Raw genomic sequence first — 18,000 nt, 5'->3', positions numbered from 1 at the left:
CCACTGACTGAGTAAGAAGGGACCAAAATGCCCTGTGGCTCTGCTATTTCTAGGAACCACCTGTGCATCAAGGATTCCCTGAGACCGTTCCAGCGCCCACTCGGAGCCGATGGGCAGGCTGGTGAACTCATTCACAGCACCCCTGAGTTCTGATGTGGTGTAGCACTTATCAGGTTTCCCCAAATACTTGTTAAACTGAAGAGTATGAGTCACTTTAAGACAAGTTCTACAGTGCTAACAGTGGGATCTATTAGTTAGCATGTGTCTGATTCCGATTTAGACTCAGGATCCCAGAGGACGTGGGTGACAGAGCCCTGAGTGAGTACTGTAAGACAGTGCAGGGGCAGAGGATGCTGTGAGTGAGAAGCTCTCTGCTTCCCCTGCTCAGGGAACAGGATCAGTGACCAAAATCCCCACCCTGTGTGACATTTCAGTTACAGGAAGGGCAAGACCATCTGTGTTCAGGAGAAGTTACCTGCTTTCCCTGCTCAGGGAGCAAGATCAGTGGCCAAAAGCCCCGTCCACTGTGACATTTCAACTCCAGGAAGGGCAAAACTGTGTTCGTGAGGTACATGCAAGGTACCCATGGGGCACATGCCATGGGTGGCCCTAGGTCTCTCCCTTGGGAAATGAGGGTATGACACATTTCTTTTTCCTGTTTTGCTTTTCAAACTAACTATTTATGTTGTATTCATTTATGTATTTCATTTGTATGGAGGGAGGGGTGCATGCTAACTATTTATGTTGTATTCATTTATGTATTTCATGTGTATGGAGGGAGGGGTGCATGCACATGAGTGTGTAGGTGTACACACATGGGCACATCCATTCAGAGGTCAGAGCAAGATATGGATGTTTTCTATCGCTTTCCACCTTATTTCCTTACAACAGGGTCTCTCACTGAACTGCAAGTTTGCCTTTTAGGGTACGCTGACAGGCTATAGAACTCTCCAGATCCACCTGTCTACAGCCCTCAAAGCTGAGGTTACAAGTACTTATACCTATGATGCCCAACTTTTTACATGGGTGCCTGGGATTCAAACTCAGATCCTCAAGTCCTCAGCACAGAACAACTCTCTTTCCTCCTGAGCCACCTCCCCTGCCCTTGAACAGTTTTTTTTTTTAATGCAATCTGTATGAAATGCCGAGGCACTCACAGCGAATCGGGTCAGGATATAGGCACCGGCTCCTGTTCCCATGCCAATGACACTCTTCAACCTAGAAACCAAATGAACACCCAGGTCACTAAAGGAAGGTATGATGGAGCCCTGTCCACCCCTTAAACCTTCCCCACTTCTACTCCCTAGGAGCTCCATCCCCACCAGGTGTCCTGGCAGAGGGTGCTGACAAGCTTGGCTATGCCATGCAAGGTAGGCTATCCTGATGTGCTTTCAGGCCCAGAATGCAACTGTGCTTTATGAGCCACAGGGCCATGACCTTGACGGCTTCACCCCTCTTGTTTCTCTTCCTCCTGCTGTAGCCTGCCAAGGCTCCAAGACACCGAACATTTACAGGAAGGCCCATTAGGGTGCTGCCTTGCCCCATGCCCCAAGCTTTGTTCTGGATTCTGAAATTTGGAATGAGAACCAATTGGCCAGAACCATGAGGTTTATCACCCAAGGAGAGGCTGCAGAATGTGGGTCTGGAGAGAGAAGCTATGCTCTCAGTTAACACTATTCCAGAAGGTTCCATGGGAACTCAAGAAGTGAGGCTACAGTCATATGAGGCAGAGTGGGGTGAAACTGAGGGTACAAACCATGGTGAGCTCCTTTCTGGATCCATCTGAGAACTCCAACCCACATTTTAGTGATCAGGCCATGCAAGGTCAAGGGAGAAGCAGGCTAGCCTCTGCCCTTCCATGCCAGCCTTGGAGGAAAGCCCTCACTCTTACCCAAACTGGTGAAGGACTCCAGGAAGCATTTCAGCCAATTGATCCATTGAGGGGTACATGTAGCTGAGAGAGACACAGAGAGACAGCTCTTGAGCCCAGACACTTAGAAATAGAGGTCACCCACACTGGAATGTTCTGGAACCCATGAACCAGACTTCCCAGTCAGCCCCTCCACAGAGCAACAGACATAATACCCCCCATCCCTTCATCTGCCATTCTACACTAATTCCCCTCCCTTCTTTCCTTGGGTAGAGTGACTATACTTATGACTTTCCCTATCCAAGTCCAATACGAGCTTTATCAGCTCCCCAGGAGCCACCTGACCACTCAGACCCAAAAGATGACAGAAACAGGGCCCCGCCTCTGTTGGGCTTTGGGGCTAAGATACTAGGAACAGAGGCAACACAGACCAGATGGCATTTCAAAACTGTGACCTCAGGGAGAGGAATCCAGAACAGGCATGAAGGATTTGACCCTCACAGTAGCTATAGTTGCTCACATGAGTACAGCTCTCCTTGATGAGGAGACCACTGGAGCCAAGAAGATATGGCCCAGTACACAAGCCAGCAGGAGACCAGGAAAGAGTGTGATGTGTGACATGGGCTGTGAAGGGACACCAACGAGCTGGGGACATGGGAGTAGGGAGACCTGCTCTGTTCAAGCGGTCAGAGAGGACTTCCTAGAGGAAGTAACACTAAGACAGCATAGGAACCTGATGAGAAAACTGATCCTAGGCAGGCAGCATGTGTAGAAATCATAGAAAGAGCCAGAAGAGGCCTGGATGGTTTGACGCCACTGAACTGGAAAGAACCTTAGGAGAAAGGAGGGTCAAAGATACAGGATTCCTTTGCAAGTGGCCATAGCTCAGTTTGGAGCCAGTGGCTCTCAAATACACTAATGTCAAAACCACTGATGCCAAGGCTTCTGTTTCCTGCCAGCTTCCTGGCTGGGTGAACCATAAAAGGGTGGCAGACTCCTAAATAGAAGGCATACTCGAGAGAGGAGGAGACAGCTGGGGCCCCAGATCCTGCTTTGGTAGTCCAACAGTGAGGGATGTCACTCAGCCCTAAGTCCAGGCAGCAGGAAGAAGCCATGTCCCATTCTAACACTGTTCTACCTTAGGCTGCTGTCACCTGGTGAACTTGGGGGCACACGCCTTACATCTGAATCTGCAGATCAACTTCACAGAAGTCCCTGGGGTGGGGCCCAGGCCTGGGAGCATCAGAGACCTCCTCTGGGGAGTAAGGGCTTCTGTGTGACCCTGCATCTCTCAGAAAGTTGCCCAGGCTGACTTAGGGGACTAAGCTCTGGTTTTATCAGCTGGTTAACAGTTAACTGCACCCCATTGTCAAATAAGGTCTTTATTCCTGGGCCTGGCCCTGAGGGGTTAGGTGTCCCTCCCCGTCTTCTCTGATAAAGGTTAATTATTAAGAACTGGGAACACAAATAAAAAGGGTTTCTGTCTGTAAATGATACTAATAGGGCTGCTTTGGGAAGCCTGTAAACCAGGGAAAGAACCTGGTCCTACATGTTCCATCCAGCATCAGGTATGGGTAGGGTTGACAAGCCCAACCCCAATAGCTGTATGTGGAAATGAAAAGGCCACATGGGACACACAAGCAGGGTGAGCACCCTGGTCAAGGTACTGGATGTCCCATAGAGCCTCACATAGGCAGACTGAGGTCAGAGCCTGACTCCCCATCCCCATTGTGTGACCTTGCATGGGTTGGTGAGGTTCCCTCTATACCTCAGCTTCTTCACAAGAATAAAGCTAAGAACCCAGCCATAGACCACTGGGCTGGTAAGGATTAAGTGAAAAATGGCATTTGCCACTGGGGCCTGGAGCACAGAAATACCGCAGAAGCTTCCCTCCCTCTTCTTCTGTTCTCTTCCTAGGTCTCTCTTCTGGCTAGCCATGTTGTCAAGTCTGTTCCAAGCTCTACCTTGCCCAGGTGGGGTGCATCTGTCTCAAGGCAGCCTAACCAAGATTAGTGGACACGGTCTCAGCTTGAGATGGGAAGAAGTCCTGGAGACCGATGGTAGAGACGCTTACAAACACCATATATGCTAGAATGTACTCAAGGGCTGGGGAGATGGCTCAAGGGTTGAGGCACTTGCCACACAAGCATGAGAACCAGGGTTTAGATTCCCAGAACACATGTAAATGTTAAGTGGGCACAGCAGACCACCTATAATTCCAGCCTCCTGATGGTAAAGCTGGCTAATGGGGCAAGTCATAATGGTGAGCTCTGGGTTTGACTGAGAGACCCTGCCTCAATAAATATGGTAGAAGAATGACTGAGGATGATACCTGACATCAGCCTTGGGCCTCCATGTGTACACATACATGCATGTGCACCTAGACACACGTAAACATGCACATGCACATACATGCACAGTACACATATACATAAAAATGGAAAAAGAAAAATAAGTTAAATAGTACATTTTATATTTTACATATATATAGCCATAAAAATGATGAGTTGAAAAAATGTATTTTGGCTTGGTTTTGGTGGTTGGTTTCTCTGGTGTGGTTTTTGGAGACTGTCTTTCTATGAGCCCAAGTTGGTGTCAAACTGGTGATCCTCCTGCCTCAGCCTCCCAAGTGCTGGGAGTCTAGGTTTGCACTGCCATGCCCAACTTAAAAGATAGTAAAGTTTGTATTTTTACCATGGCTAATTTTCTTTGAGCCAGCTTGACATTCCCCATACCACCTGCACCCCATCAGCTCATGGGGTGAAGGCCCCTGCTCTTACCCCACCGGGAAGGAAGGGGCACCATCCTGCTGGCCAGGGGCATCCACGTGACAGACGGCAAAGTGTTGTGTGATCTCCTGCATGTCCTCAGAGTTGAAGAGGGGGTTGTAGCAGGTCTTGTCTGCAGGACCCAGGGGTATTGGAGGGGGGGACAGGAAGGAAAGAAGTTAGGCAAGGAAACGGGGCTGGCATAGTGTGTTCCAATTGTTCTCTTCACTACTGCTTAGAGCTCACAAGAAAGACTGCAGATCTCTGTGAGTCCCAGGCCAGCCTGGTCTACCTCATGAGTTTGGGGTCAGCCAGAACTACATAGTGAGACCCTGTCTCTAAATATTGTGTGTGTGTGTGTGTGTGTGTGTGTGTGTGTGTATTATAGATATGCAGGTCCATCTCCCTCACTCACCCCAGCCTGCCCTCTGGTGACAGAGGCAAGAAGAAGTGATAGGGCTGAGGTCAGGTACAGGGTGGAGCTGGTCCCTCAACTCCTTAGTCCTCGATTTGCAGCCAGTGCTGAAAGGGACTGCTGATCTGCCTCTGTCTCCTCTCTGGCCTGGTCACCATGGTGCTGGTACAAGGTGAGCCTGTTCCACCTATGTGCCTCTCTGGGTCTTCCTAGGCTCTCAGAGCTGGGGCACCTTCCAGGGCACACATACTTTTCAAACAAGCAGCACAAAAGATAAAGCAATGAGCCTCTGTCTTTCCTTGCATGAGTCTCCCACTTGCTAAGAGACTGAGGAAAGACAGCCAATTGCTGCTCTCCAAAACACTTGCTGGTTCCTCCCGGGCACACAGCTGGACTCCATTTCCCAGACTCCCTTACAACTAGAGGCCATATGTCAGACCAGTTCGGGCTAGTAACATGTGATGCTGTTGATTTTGCTCCTCACTCCTGACACTGAGTCCTGTGTCTGTCTCTTGTCCATCTATGTCACAGCCTGAGAGGAAGCCTGGGTCCCTGGGTCACAGCATAGAATAGGCTGCACCCAACATCCAATAAATTGTTACAAGAGAGGAAAAGAAACTATTGTAAAAGCCAGCAAGGTCTTGGGGTCTTTGGACACAGCCCTAAACATAACAACTAGGCTTTCTGAGAACTGATCTCAGAAATATGGGTTTAAGGCCACATGCAATTCCACTTCCTTTCAGCCACTGACATAAAGCAATGTCTGTGAAGTACACAGATGCAGCTTGGTCCAAGGTGGACCCTGGGGAGCTGATGGGGACAGTGGGAGGTAGAGACAAGTAAGAGTGAATGGCAAGCAGGTTCCCAGGGACTGACATCATCTGAGTCTCCAGGGATTAGTAAACGGTAGGAAAAAATGTTAAAGTGACAGCTCACTGACCCCAAATCAAGGCACTACCAGCCTGTAGTGTTCTAGTTCACAAGAGGCTCCAACCTGTGATGCTAACAGTAGGTGGATCCTATCCCATTCCCTTCTAGAAAAATGTATGACGTGCTTCTAGTTGTTTGTTTGTTTGTTGACACCAGGTTTCATGTAGCCTAGGCTAGTCTCAGACTCACTATGTAGTTGAGGTTGTCCCTGAACTCCTGATCTTTCTGCTTCTACCTCCCAAGTGCTGGGATTAGAGGCATGAGCTACCATGCCTGGTTCACTTCTGTCATCTTAAAAATCTAGTATGTGAACATTCACCTTAACACTATACATAACAGAAAATGCAAAGAGCTCAAACGTCCATCACCTGGAAAACAGACAAATCAAGCATGGTACATCCAGTCAGTGGAATACTATTCACCGACAAAGACGCCTTGAAGTACTGAAGTACTGCAATGCAGATAAAAAGCACTACAGAAGAAGCGAGTCGCAAAAGACCGCACTGGAGGAGCACATAATTTCTTGAGGCAGAAGGAGAGGGGTTTCCTCAGTGGGGTCGGGGAGCATAGAAGATCAGGGTCTTAGAAGGACAAGGTTTCTTTTCAGAGAGACTAAAGTTGCTTGGCCTGGATATCTCTGTGACGATACTTAATGTTTAAGTCACAGTCACAGGCTGGTAGACAGCAGAGGTGCTTGTACTCCCAGGGCATCTGGTGCCAGCAGCACTGGGTCACACACTGTGCTTCAGGTTTTTCCAGGCTGAGGGAGGAGTTCCTTCCAGAAGAGAGCCAAGAAATCCCCAAAGCAGAAAGAGCTGCCGGCTGCCACCAACCCTCTCTAGCTGCCATTTCCCTCCCCAGGAAACCAGGGTCTCTCCATAACTCACGGTTCATGCCGATGTCATGATAGGTAAGGATGACTGGACGGTTGCCCTTGGGGGTCCCACACAGTGTGACATGCAGGGAACCATGTAGGGTCTCAATGTCTTGCTCCTATGGAGAAACCACAGACAGAGGCCACTCATGTAGGGCTCACAGCAGATCTCAGGTGTCTGCAGTCAGTCACCTCAGAAGGAAAGAGAGAGAGGGAAGGGGGAACAGAGCTGTGAGGGGGGGCAGAGGACAGGGCCCTGGCAGACCGTGCCCATTGTACAGAACTGCAGGGCAGGACAGCCCTGGGCAAATTCCCTGCAAATGGCTTTGCTTTCTCCATCTGGCTTCAATTTCCTTTGATTTCCTGCTCCCATGCTTCCTCTGTCCCACAGGTAATAAATATTGGTTTATTTGATGCTTCCTAGAAGCCACTACCCATTTCCAAGAACACACCCGTTATCTGTGTGAACACACACACACACACACACACACACACACACACACACACATACACACACCAACTCCCTCAGTTCCATATGCCTACTGACATTCACCTCTCCCATCTCACATTCTGCCTCTCAACTGCCAGGTAATGTTGGGTGATACTAATCCAAGCCAACCTCACTTGCAGCCACTGGGGATGTGGACTGGACTTGAACTAGCAAAGCTGACCTAGCAGCCATCATGTTATCCCTAGTCCAGTCCTCCCCATGCACCCTCATCACTCCTCCTTAAGAGCTGGACATGTGTCTATCTTTCTTCTACCCTAGAACAGTACAAGCCCCACCTTAGTTCCAAGCCCCTAAGCTCCTGGGCTGATTCGCCCTGACTTTGCTATCTGAACTCCTCAAGAAGGTAAGTGTAAGCCTGTGACCCTGTCTTTGCCCCATGCTGCCTCAAGTTCCCATCCTACTCACGGTCACCTGAGGCTTCTGAGGACCCAGGACACACATCTCCCAGGAGCTATTTCCTCATCTGAGAACAGCTTCCTCTTCTCAAGCGGCCAACTCCTGGCTGCCCTCCCTAGGTTGGCCGGGGACACTGAGGCCTTCCTGGTATCTGAGCCATTTCTCTCCAAGTCCTCCATCCCTGGCAAGAGCCCTGCAGGGGTTTGTGACATCTCTGGCTACAGTCAGTGGTCAAGAGTTAAGCAGGTCCCCCAGCCAGCCACGTGTCCCCAAACCTCTCACCTCACACACTGAGGCTGTAAATGTCAGAGCCTACTCTTGCCTAAGAAGACCACCACAGGTCAGCTTGCAACAATCCATGTGGAACTGAAGTAGGACACAGAAAATTCCAGGTGCCACAATCTACTCCCAGAACTCAGTAGAGACATGACCCATACAAATCACAGTAGAGAAGAGTAGCACCCATGGATGGCCTCATATGAGAGAAGGGCTGGGGAGGGCTGTGGCTCCAGCAAATCACCTTCACCTGTCACCTGCTGAACTCTGAGGAACATTAGAAATCCACAGGACATAGCAGGTAGCATCATGTGGGACTGTCACACTCAGCTGGCCACACCCACCACATCTAAATGGGCTAGGAACAGATCCCAGCAGCCCTAGCTTCTTACCTACGAGATCTGTACTGGTTCCATTTCATTCCCACAAACATTAGGCACCTATTGTTTGCCAAACCTCTTTAGTTCCCAGAACAACGTGGCTATGAACTCATAAGATAGTAGGGTGGTGAGAGGGCCTAGAAGTTCAGGGAAGCAACAGTGAAGAGCATTTAACCCAACAAGACTTGGGGTGACCAGGACAAGGCTATAAAGGCCATAGGGTCAACTCTCCAACTGGGACACTGATTCAAAAGGGAAGAAACAAGCCTCAACCAACAAGACTTGGGGTGACCAGGACAAGGCTATAAAGGCCATAGGGTCAACACTGATTCAAAAGGGAAGAAACAAGCCTCAGCCTGGGCCTACCTCTGGGGTATGAAGACTGAGTACTGTGTTTTCTTTCTTACTTTTGCCCATACTGGGCATGGAACCCAGCACCTCACACACGCTGGGCAAGCACTGAGCTACATCCCAGCCCTCGGTGTTGTTTCCATAAGACCTGACCCTAGCTGACTGTGGTTGTGCACATCTATAATCTCAGCCCTGAGGAGGCTGAGGCAGGAGGATGGAGAGTTTGAGTCCGGTCTTGCTACATGAGACCCTGTCTCAAACACACACATGAGCACATACATGCAAACAAGAGCTGGCCCTGTCCCAAGACAGAGATGCAGGGAGTTCCCAGCCCCCACTCAGAAGACCCTGGAGAAAGCAGACCTAGAGCTCTCCCTTCCCATCTATGTGGAATGATCTCCCTTCCCATCTTGTAGAATGAGAACATGAACCTGGTTAAGAGGTGACACTGGCAGACAAAAAATGGAGACACCCAGCTGGAACTCCCCAGGCCTACCCCCAGCACAGGGGTCTCCCGAGCCCTCTTCTTTGTTGCCCTCAAAAGAAACCCCTGGAACATACAAGCCAATTCTGCCTCCTTTCCCCACTTCCCACAGGCCCAGCACTTCTTCCTGCCCAAAGCAAGCACTGGAAAAATCCACGGAGCAGGAGCAACAGCCCAGCCCCATGGGGTGCAGGTCATCTGCTGGCCCCAAAGCTACTGTGGGAACAATGGTCCATTGTGGGGACACATTCTTTATTGTCTTGGGGCTAACCCACATGGCTCCTTCTAAAAATAGGCCAAGCCAGCCAGTGTCCCCTCTGTCTGTGGATACTGCCCTTCAGATCCATACCCCACCCCTTTGAGCCTTCAGGTCTTAACCTCTAAGACAGGAGAGCATGCCCCCACCCCCCCTATGGTCCTGAGCAGCAGTGATGGACAGGGGAACTGGAAAACAGCCAAGCAGGGTGGGACCTTCAGTACCCATTGCCACCCAAACCATCTCTAGCAGCTCCCAGGAGTAGGGATGGGCAGCTGACTTTGGCTTATCTCTTCAGAGACCTTAACTTGAAGGGATTACTCCTCCCTCTAAGAAAGAGAGACCACCTTGGTATGGCTTCCTACTCTACAAGGGCCCTGGCTATGCACACACAGTAGGGTTCAGGGTTGCTGGGTAAGGTCTCCAAGCACCTCCAGGAAGGACAGGTCAATGCTACAGGGGCCCACACAATCCAAGATTCATCTATTTCATTCCTCACCTGACACACTGAGATAGCCCTTCCCATCCCATCTCCAGATGAGTGTCAGGAGTGCAGGACTCCCCACCATTCCCCAAGGCCTCACCCTGCTTGGAACTTCAGCTCTAGCTGGAGGGGCTGGCCATAATGGAGCCCAGCCTCAGCCAGCAGAAGTAATGAATGAGGGGGTGGTAGGGGCAGCTGCCCCCTGATCATTGTGAACTTAGGGAAGAGAGAAGCCACCAAGATCCAGATAGACACCTGACCCCAGGCACAGGCAAGAGGCCTAATTCTCAGAAGACATTAAGGCCACTTTCTGAAGTCATCATCTGATAGTGGTGGAATCTGGATCAGAACCACCATGGAAGTATGCTGTGCTCTTGTACAAAGGGTCTGCTGGTCTTCATTCTGAGACGGACAGACAGACAGATCACACACACACACACATGTGTACCTTGTGGTTCTAAGCCAGCCTATTGCACTCTCTCTCCATTAACCACAACCAGGAAGTCTATAGGATGAACACAGGCCATTGTCCTCTTCTGTCCCCCTGGAACACCCCATCTCTCTCCCCAGGGGATGAATCATCCTGGGTCCTGGAGGGAGGAACCCACTTGTTTGCATTCCCCCATCTCACTAAAGCAGATGCCAGAAACCCAGGACATCAGAACTATGTGGTGCTCTGCCTGTCCTTGTGCCTGACAGAGGGCAGTCCCCCCTGTGCTGCCATCACCAGGAGATGCCTCTGGCTGGGATGCTGTGGAAACCTGTCCCCAACTCCCTCCACCTCCAGAGGCTCACACTCAGCTCTACCCCAGCTCAGAGGCAGAAGGCAGGAGACCTTCCTTAGGGGTCATACAGTCAGGATGGCATGAGCAAACCCCTTTCTCACCTGCTAGAACAGTCTAGAAGGTAATCTTCCCAGGGGCATGGTGGCACACGAGGGCAACAGGACGAACTGTAGCAGTTGCTCCATCTTACTGCAGACCGTGCCCCTGCTCCTTCAAATGCTCTCTTGGAATCAGAATGACCCCCCTGACTAACAACCACCGAACTGCACAGATGAGGAAACAGGCCAAAAGAGGTCAGTCAAGTCACTTGCCTGAGGTCACAGGGCTGGGAGGATGAACAGCATTTGAAATAATCTTGGGTTTAGCCCAGGTTCAGAGCCTAATCTCTTAAGGTCCATTTTCTACCGTGTACAGACATCACATAACAAAGGGGTTTACGTAAGCAGTAAGCAACTTGCCCAGTGACTCCCTGAAGGTCACCCAGCAAGTCCGGGGTCCCTGTTTCTCTGCCTGGCACCTTGAGCCCATCCAGGGTTACAGCAGTACACAGAACTGAAAACAATACCTGTTCCTGTCACCCCACTAAAGTGTGCACCTGTCCCCACTGTGGGACACGTGTCTTTGTGGGCAGGGGTGTCAGACACAGAAAGGCCTCAGCACAAGCCCACCTACCTGGAAAGGCCCTTCCTGTGACACCATGCAACACACATGCTTTCTGCTGCACTTGCCATAATCAGAGACCCATTTCACAACTGCCTGCCCAGATCTGACTGGTGAGCAGACAGGGTCTGGCCCAGAGGAGATGCTCAGAGCTCGGCAGTCTACACTGCCAGTGAGCCAGCTGGGAGACACATTCCTGCCACCAGTCTACACTACCTGTAAGCAGGGAAGTGGGGAATGGCAGCTCCCACTGACACCAAAGACGGCATCTCTCTGGCTGCCAGACCTGGTCTGGGAGAAGACACAACACAGACTCTCCTTGTGTGGCCTGAGGTGGGAACTGTCTGGTCTATGTCAGCACCAACTACAATATACCTAGCAGATTTCTCCTTTCCCTTTCTCCTTTGTCTCCAAGGATGGTCACTCTATTCTAGCAAGAGAGATACCAGCCGAATTTTCTGGAGTTTCACGGAGACAACACTGGAATTTCAATTTTCTTGCTCTTCCACTTGTTTCCTACCTCAAACATCCATATGACACTCAGTGTCTCTGCAGCCTTGTTTTAAACATGAGGCCAGAAGTGATATATACTTGGAATGGGGGGACAGGAAGATGGACGGACTCTGGGGGAGGTGACATTCATGATCTACTAGCTACGCAACAGCAAACATGTTCCTGTTTAGGAAACTGTGACTTGGGAGATATTAATCCTAGTGATACATTCATTATTGCCCCTGGAAAAGTCATTAGCCTTCTCAGAATCTCTGCCCTAAACTGTACTACTGGATCTGCTGTCATTGTGGAAATACCCTGACCAAAAGTAATGTGAAGGAGGAAACAGTTTATTTCAGTTTATAATTTCAGGTTATGGTCCATTGTTGCGGGAACTCAAGGAAGGAATGTGAAAGTAGGCCTGCTTCTAGTCTATACAACACCACCTCCTACCAAGGAACTCACTTCACAGCCAAAAGAATATGACAGGAGCCATGGAGGATATTGCTGTCTGGCCAGCAAGCTGACTTGTGCTCAGCTAGCTTTCTCACACAGTTCAGGACCACCTGCCTAAGGAATGGAGCCACTCTCAGTGGGCCCTCCTACATCAGGCCAAACAATCCCCATTAAGTATGCCCAATGGCCAATCTGATCTAGGCAATTCCTTAATTGAGATTCTCTTCCCAGACCATCCTAGGTAGTATCAAGTTGACAGGTAAAGCTAACCAGAATAGGGATATGGCAAGCCTTCCTCTCCCCTGGGTGTCTCCACAACTAAGACCCAGAAGTACTTTGCAAATCACTGCTTCCCTTCATGTTGGTTGTTATGGCAACTGTTGGGGAGGTGATTACTGTGGAGACAAGGACTGTTTAAGTCACCAGCTGGATGATCGAGGGCTCTGGAGACCAACTGCTGCACCCTTCTATAATCCCAGCCTTCCTTGCAGGCCCTGGGCAGACACTAGAGGATGGCACTCTTCCAGGCTCTAGGGCAGCCTGTGGTGTGGACTGCCCCTCCCTCAGGTCAGCCTGGGGTCAAGTCACAGCACAGTGGTGATGCTAGGAGATGAGACTGTAGAGAGCCCAAGGCTCCACGATCCTTTATGTCACCATCTCACCAGGACAGAGAAGTTAGTCATGGTTGACTGCCATGGCTGAGCACCAGCCCACATCACAACTTGGACTTAGGGCCACAGAGACCCGAGTCTCCATACAAGGCAGAGAGAGGAGTGCTCTTGGACAGAGAAAAGAAAAGGAGTGATCAATCAATACGTGAAGTGCAGTGGAAGGGCACAGTGAGTTGTGCTCAGGGTACATGGACAGAATGCCACTCATGCCCCCTACAACAGTGACAATCTCCCTTCCCCCACATTTCACAGATTAGAACTAAACGCTGCAGAGGACAAGCAGGTGACTAAGGTCAGGCACCTTCTGTCCAGAACATTTCCTGTCACCAAAAGATGATGGTCTCTAAGGGTCAAACTGACAGATCTTGGCCTAGGGCACACATGGTGATGTGGCTCTGAGCCCCAGTCAGATGGCCTAGAAGGCATTCTTGTTCCAGGCAGATGTTCCTAGGAAACCCCAGAGCATGCAGCTGGCCTGGCCCAGGCACTTCCTAGAGCCTCCTGTCACACCCATCAGATGTGTATCCCTGCTGTCTACCACTGAGATTTACTGAGTCCTAGCAACTTTGGAATGAAATGAGGCCAGGGAAGAGGGAGGACGGGAAGTGTGGGTTAAGGATGTCCAAGCCTCTGTGCAAGTTGGGCCCCCTTCAGCCGGGGGAAGGAAAACGAGAAACAAGGGCACGAAGGGAAAAAACCTAGTCAGAAATGCCTGTCTGTGTCACCCAAGAGCTGGTTGGAATGGAAGGGGAAAGAAACAGTTCCAAGCCCAGTCAGATCTGGAGCTGCAGGGAGAGCAGAGCTGCAAGCTCAGGAGTCCCTGTGGCCAGCTGCCCTGGCTGGCCCTCCACCCATTGGAAGGTCCCATAGGGAACATCAGCTCATTTCCCAGAAGGCCCTGCATGCACTAACACATTCCCAAGGGAACCAAATCTGAGGAAGCCATTTGAATGAGCAGGGCCCAGGTAGAAAGCATCAGACGCAGCAGAACAAGCAGCAAGAGCAAGCTGGCCACAGAGCCACCCAGCCTGAAGCTGGGAGTGACAGAGTGGACTTGAGTGAGCCCCTACTGCAACTGATTGCTGAGACTCTGGCTCTGGATATGGGAACTGTCTGCCACCCATCTCACTAGTATGTGACTTCCCTGGGGTTTGGGTCTTGGATGTTATCATAAGGAGGGCAGGTACGTCACCCTTACCAGGTTGGCATGGGACAAATGAAGCCATTTGGGGAAAACACACAGAACTTTCTAGAAGACAGCCTATGCTTAGGAAATATCAGCCTTTTGAACCTTATGACTTCTGGGACTATTATGTTTTTCGGTGTCAACTGGACCTAAATTTAAACTATCCCAACAGTACCCAATGGCAACTTCCTATACATCTTCAAACAGATCTCGCTACAAGTAGGATGGGTTAACACTGCCTGAGACCTGGCCCTGTGACATGGAGCAGGCATCTGGTGGCTTAGTCTGGGCCTTCCTATCTGGATCTGGAGGAAAGGCTGGACCATTTCAAAGACATCTGCCAGCTTTGATCATGTTGGATTTCAGAATTCTAGCCAAAGAGAATAAGCCCAAACCCCAATTATTCCCACCATTCCCTCCCATCAAGCTTGCAAACAGGGCTGCCCACCTCTGAGGACAGCTGTCCCAGCAGGGCCAGTTAAACTGTGTCCTCCTTGAAGGCAGCATGCCAGCACCCACCTACTCAGCTGCTACACTGAGGGACAGAGAGGCATGCATCGATCTGAGCTACAACAGTGCCCAGCTCAGACAAGCATATCACCCCAAGGTGACATGGGCAGGGAGAGATCAGGCCAGTACCACGTGCTTAGGTGGCTGAGACAAGCTGCCCCAGCACTTGGCGGCAGACTGTTCTTCAACAGCCTCTCTCTGATGAGCTCTGAGCTGTGGGACATCCATTTCCATCCACTGAGGAAAATGCGTGAGAGCTTATACCTTTAAGGACATGGAAAAAGCCCGAATTGGGTTCAGTCAAAATGCCAAAGTAGTTTCTGTTCTCTACTCGACAGACCAGGCTGCCTTCAGAGCAGCTGAGTTCCTCAAGCCAATTCCCATGGGCCAAGAGGGACAGGAAGTGGATAGAGACATCAGGTGGTTACTGAGAAGCACAACCATTCTGAACCCAGCCCCAACTCCCCTCCAAGCATCTAACAAAAGACCAGTGGAGAAGCACAGACTGTGTACTTAGCCAGACTGACCAAACAGGCACAGCAGAGGCACAAAGGGGTCCTAAGGAAGGGAGGGGTCCCCAGGTCTGGGACTACAGGCAAGCACTACAGAACAGAGGGGCAGCCTGACTAGGACTCATAGGGCCCCCTTAGAGATGCTGCCATGGTCTCCTCATCAGCAGGACAAGATGATGAGGGCACAAGTCCCCAAAGACTCACCAAAAGGACACCAGGCTTGCCCATGGAATTCATGGCAGATGTGTAATACCACTTTGCTACAACACAATGAGCTCGGAGGACACAATGCCACATAAAGATGCCAGTCACCAGAATACGACCATATGTGGTTCCACTTATAAGGGGCGCCCAGAACTCATCCACAGAAGGTGCACTGGTGGTGGCAGGGCCTGGGAGAAGGGAATGGGGACTTTTTTACTGGGTGGTGTTCTGGTATGCATGCTGAGTTCTGGGGGTAGACAAGGGCATTGTTGTATCACGTCTATTTATTTAATGCCACCACACTATACACTAAATAATAACAGTGACACCTGTTCTATGAATATTACAATTTTTAAAATGGAGGAAGCCCAAAATAGTGGGTGGGTGTGTTGTGTTTAACCCAGTACTGATGTCATACCCTTGATAGTGCCCTCTCTGCGAAGTCATTTAAACAAGGCTAAAGCATTTCCCCATGTCAGATGAGGAAACAGACTGGAGGGATGGGGTCAATAACCAAGAAAGGGCAGCTGGTGCTTGTGTCCACTCTCTGGGGCCACACACAGCCTTGAGTCTGGGAATAGATAATCACTACACCAATCACGCATTGAGCAGGTAGGCACACCCACAGAGCACAGAAAGCAGGTCACAAGGCTCTAATCAGGAGAGGCTGCTGGGGCTCAGCCTTGCCTAGAGTACACAGATGGCTCCCAGAGATGCCAGTTACAGCTCTGCTCAGCTCACAGAGACAACTGCATAACCAGGAACCCAGGGGACAGTTTCATGGCTCTAATTACCCTGGACATGAGGACACACTGATTAGCAGCAAGATCAGGTGTCACAGCAAGATCAGGTGTCACAACTGATGGATGACTTCCTCTGTTGCTCTGTCCCTCTATTTCCCCAGCAGAACAGAACAGGGCTAGACAATATAAACTGGGGTCTCTTGAAACGTTCCCACTCACCTCCAGGTTTCATAGCACCTGCACGTCGCTGGGTCCTGCAGAGGGAGCTGGGTGGAGTGGAGCTTTGGTCATTGGGAAAGACAGAGACCTAACATATCTCAGAACCCAGAAGCAGAGTGAGATGAGAACACACATTTCTCACTTCAGGCAAATCTGGAATCAACTGTGACACCCAGATACACCACTCCAGCCTCAGTTTCTCCATCTGAGATAGGAGGACAGGATGGCTCTCCTGTGATTGCTGAGTTGTTAAACGAGGTACTGCAATATCAAGCAGTCAGTAACTCACCAGTACCCACTTGGCACCAGGCAGCTGAGGGTCTGGGACAGGAAAGCCCAGGCTGTTAGCACTGCTTCCTGAGTGACAATGGTTGGTCTCTGGCAAGCCACTCCCCAGCACCAACTCTCCCCTTTCTGAAATAAGTATGTGGTCGGAACTAGAGGTGTCAGAAGTCCTGCTCTTCTGTCCTCTCACAGCACAAGGCCCTCAACCCTCTTCCGAATAGTGGACCAAGTCATGGGAGTCAAACAGGGCAGAGCCAGTCAGGTGGTGGCAGAGATGGAACAAGCCATTCTCAGTGGGCCTGCACTACTCTTAATCCCTCACTAGACTCTTTAGGCTCCAAGGAGCCACCCCCAGCCCATGCCTGGCCCCTCTCCTGCTCCCAAACTTTGGGCTAGCAGAGTCTGTCTGCTGGCTGAGCTCTCACCTCTGATGGGATACAGGCTGGACACAGACACTCTGCTGAATATGTGTGGTGGAAGAATATGGATTCCCTGAGAGTCCCACCCATGACCCCTAGAAGCACATTTCTGGCCTGACCTGTCCTCTCATCCCCAGGAGCATGTGGATAAAGGAGCTGCTGGCTGAGGGGTCAAGGCTCCAGTACTTAAAGGCCTATTCTGCCACCTGCATGTCTGCCCTACTTCCTTGCAGAGCATAGTCTTTGCTCTGAGCCCAGGACGCTGCTGGAACTCTACTGGTGACTAAACTGTCACAGGGGTTGGGGGCATCACAGAGCAGAAGGAGAACTCCACAGGGGTCCCCGCCATGTGTCCTAGCTATACCGGTCACCACGACAGATGATGCAGGGTCCACTTTTTAGTCTTTTGACTGAGACAAGGCAGGGATGAGAAGTTGGTACCCAGGGCTCTTGCAGAGAGTAAATGAATGCACCTCATAATTAAATTAAGCTAAACCATTAAATTAGGTCGGACATGCCTGTAACTGTGCCCAGTGCACAGAAAGTAACATCTTTACCTTCCTTTCAGGGATGGAGCTCATTCAGCAAGGTAAAGTAACTTTTCCAAAGGCACACAGTTTGACAGGTCAGCTAAAACTAAAGTTGTATTAGACAGACTGGGATGCTGAGTGCTGAGTTATGGCTTGACCTTGGCCAAATCTTTTGTGTAGCTATTTCTTCACAGAATGCAGAGCCGCCAGTCCTCCTGGGAATTGACCCACTATAGATATAGGATGGACCAGTGAAGGCACTGGGAACAGGGTCTGTGTTCTAGAAGGCTTCCCTAGGGGAGATTATTTGTGCTGAGTTGCTGCCAAACAAGA

At 50.5% G+C, this 18,000-nt stretch overlaps 1 protein-coding gene across 1 annotated transcript in view; it reads right to left on the bottom strand.

Moving 5' to 3' along the window:
- Ndrg1 (N-myc downstream regulated 1) overlaps positions 1-18,000 on the bottom strand; it is a 47,224-nt gene that overhangs the window by 16,957 nt on the left and 12,267 nt on the right. Inside the window, exons 4-7 of the mRNA XM_008826463.3 lie at positions 6,871-6,976; positions 4,651-4,771; positions 1,892-1,954; positions 1,158-1,218 (exon numbers count right to left, since the gene is read on the bottom strand). Of these exons, the coding sequence (XP_008824685.1) occupies positions 1,158-1,218; positions 1,892-1,954; positions 4,651-4,771; positions 6,871-6,976 (351 nt within the window). The remainder of the gene's footprint in view (positions 1-1,157; positions 1,219-1,891; positions 1,955-4,650; positions 4,772-6,870; positions 6,977-18,000) is intronic.

The sequence above is a fragment of the Nannospalax galili genome, unplaced genomic scaffold, assembly GCF_000622305.1.
Source record: "Nannospalax galili isolate Female #2095 unplaced genomic scaffold, S.galili_v1.0 scaffold472, whole genome shotgun sequence".
NCBI lineage: Eukaryota > Metazoa > Chordata > Mammalia > Rodentia > Spalacidae > Nannospalax > Nannospalax galili.
Note: the sequence above shows the minus strand (reverse complement) of the source record. Positions and strands in the feature narration are given on the sequence as shown.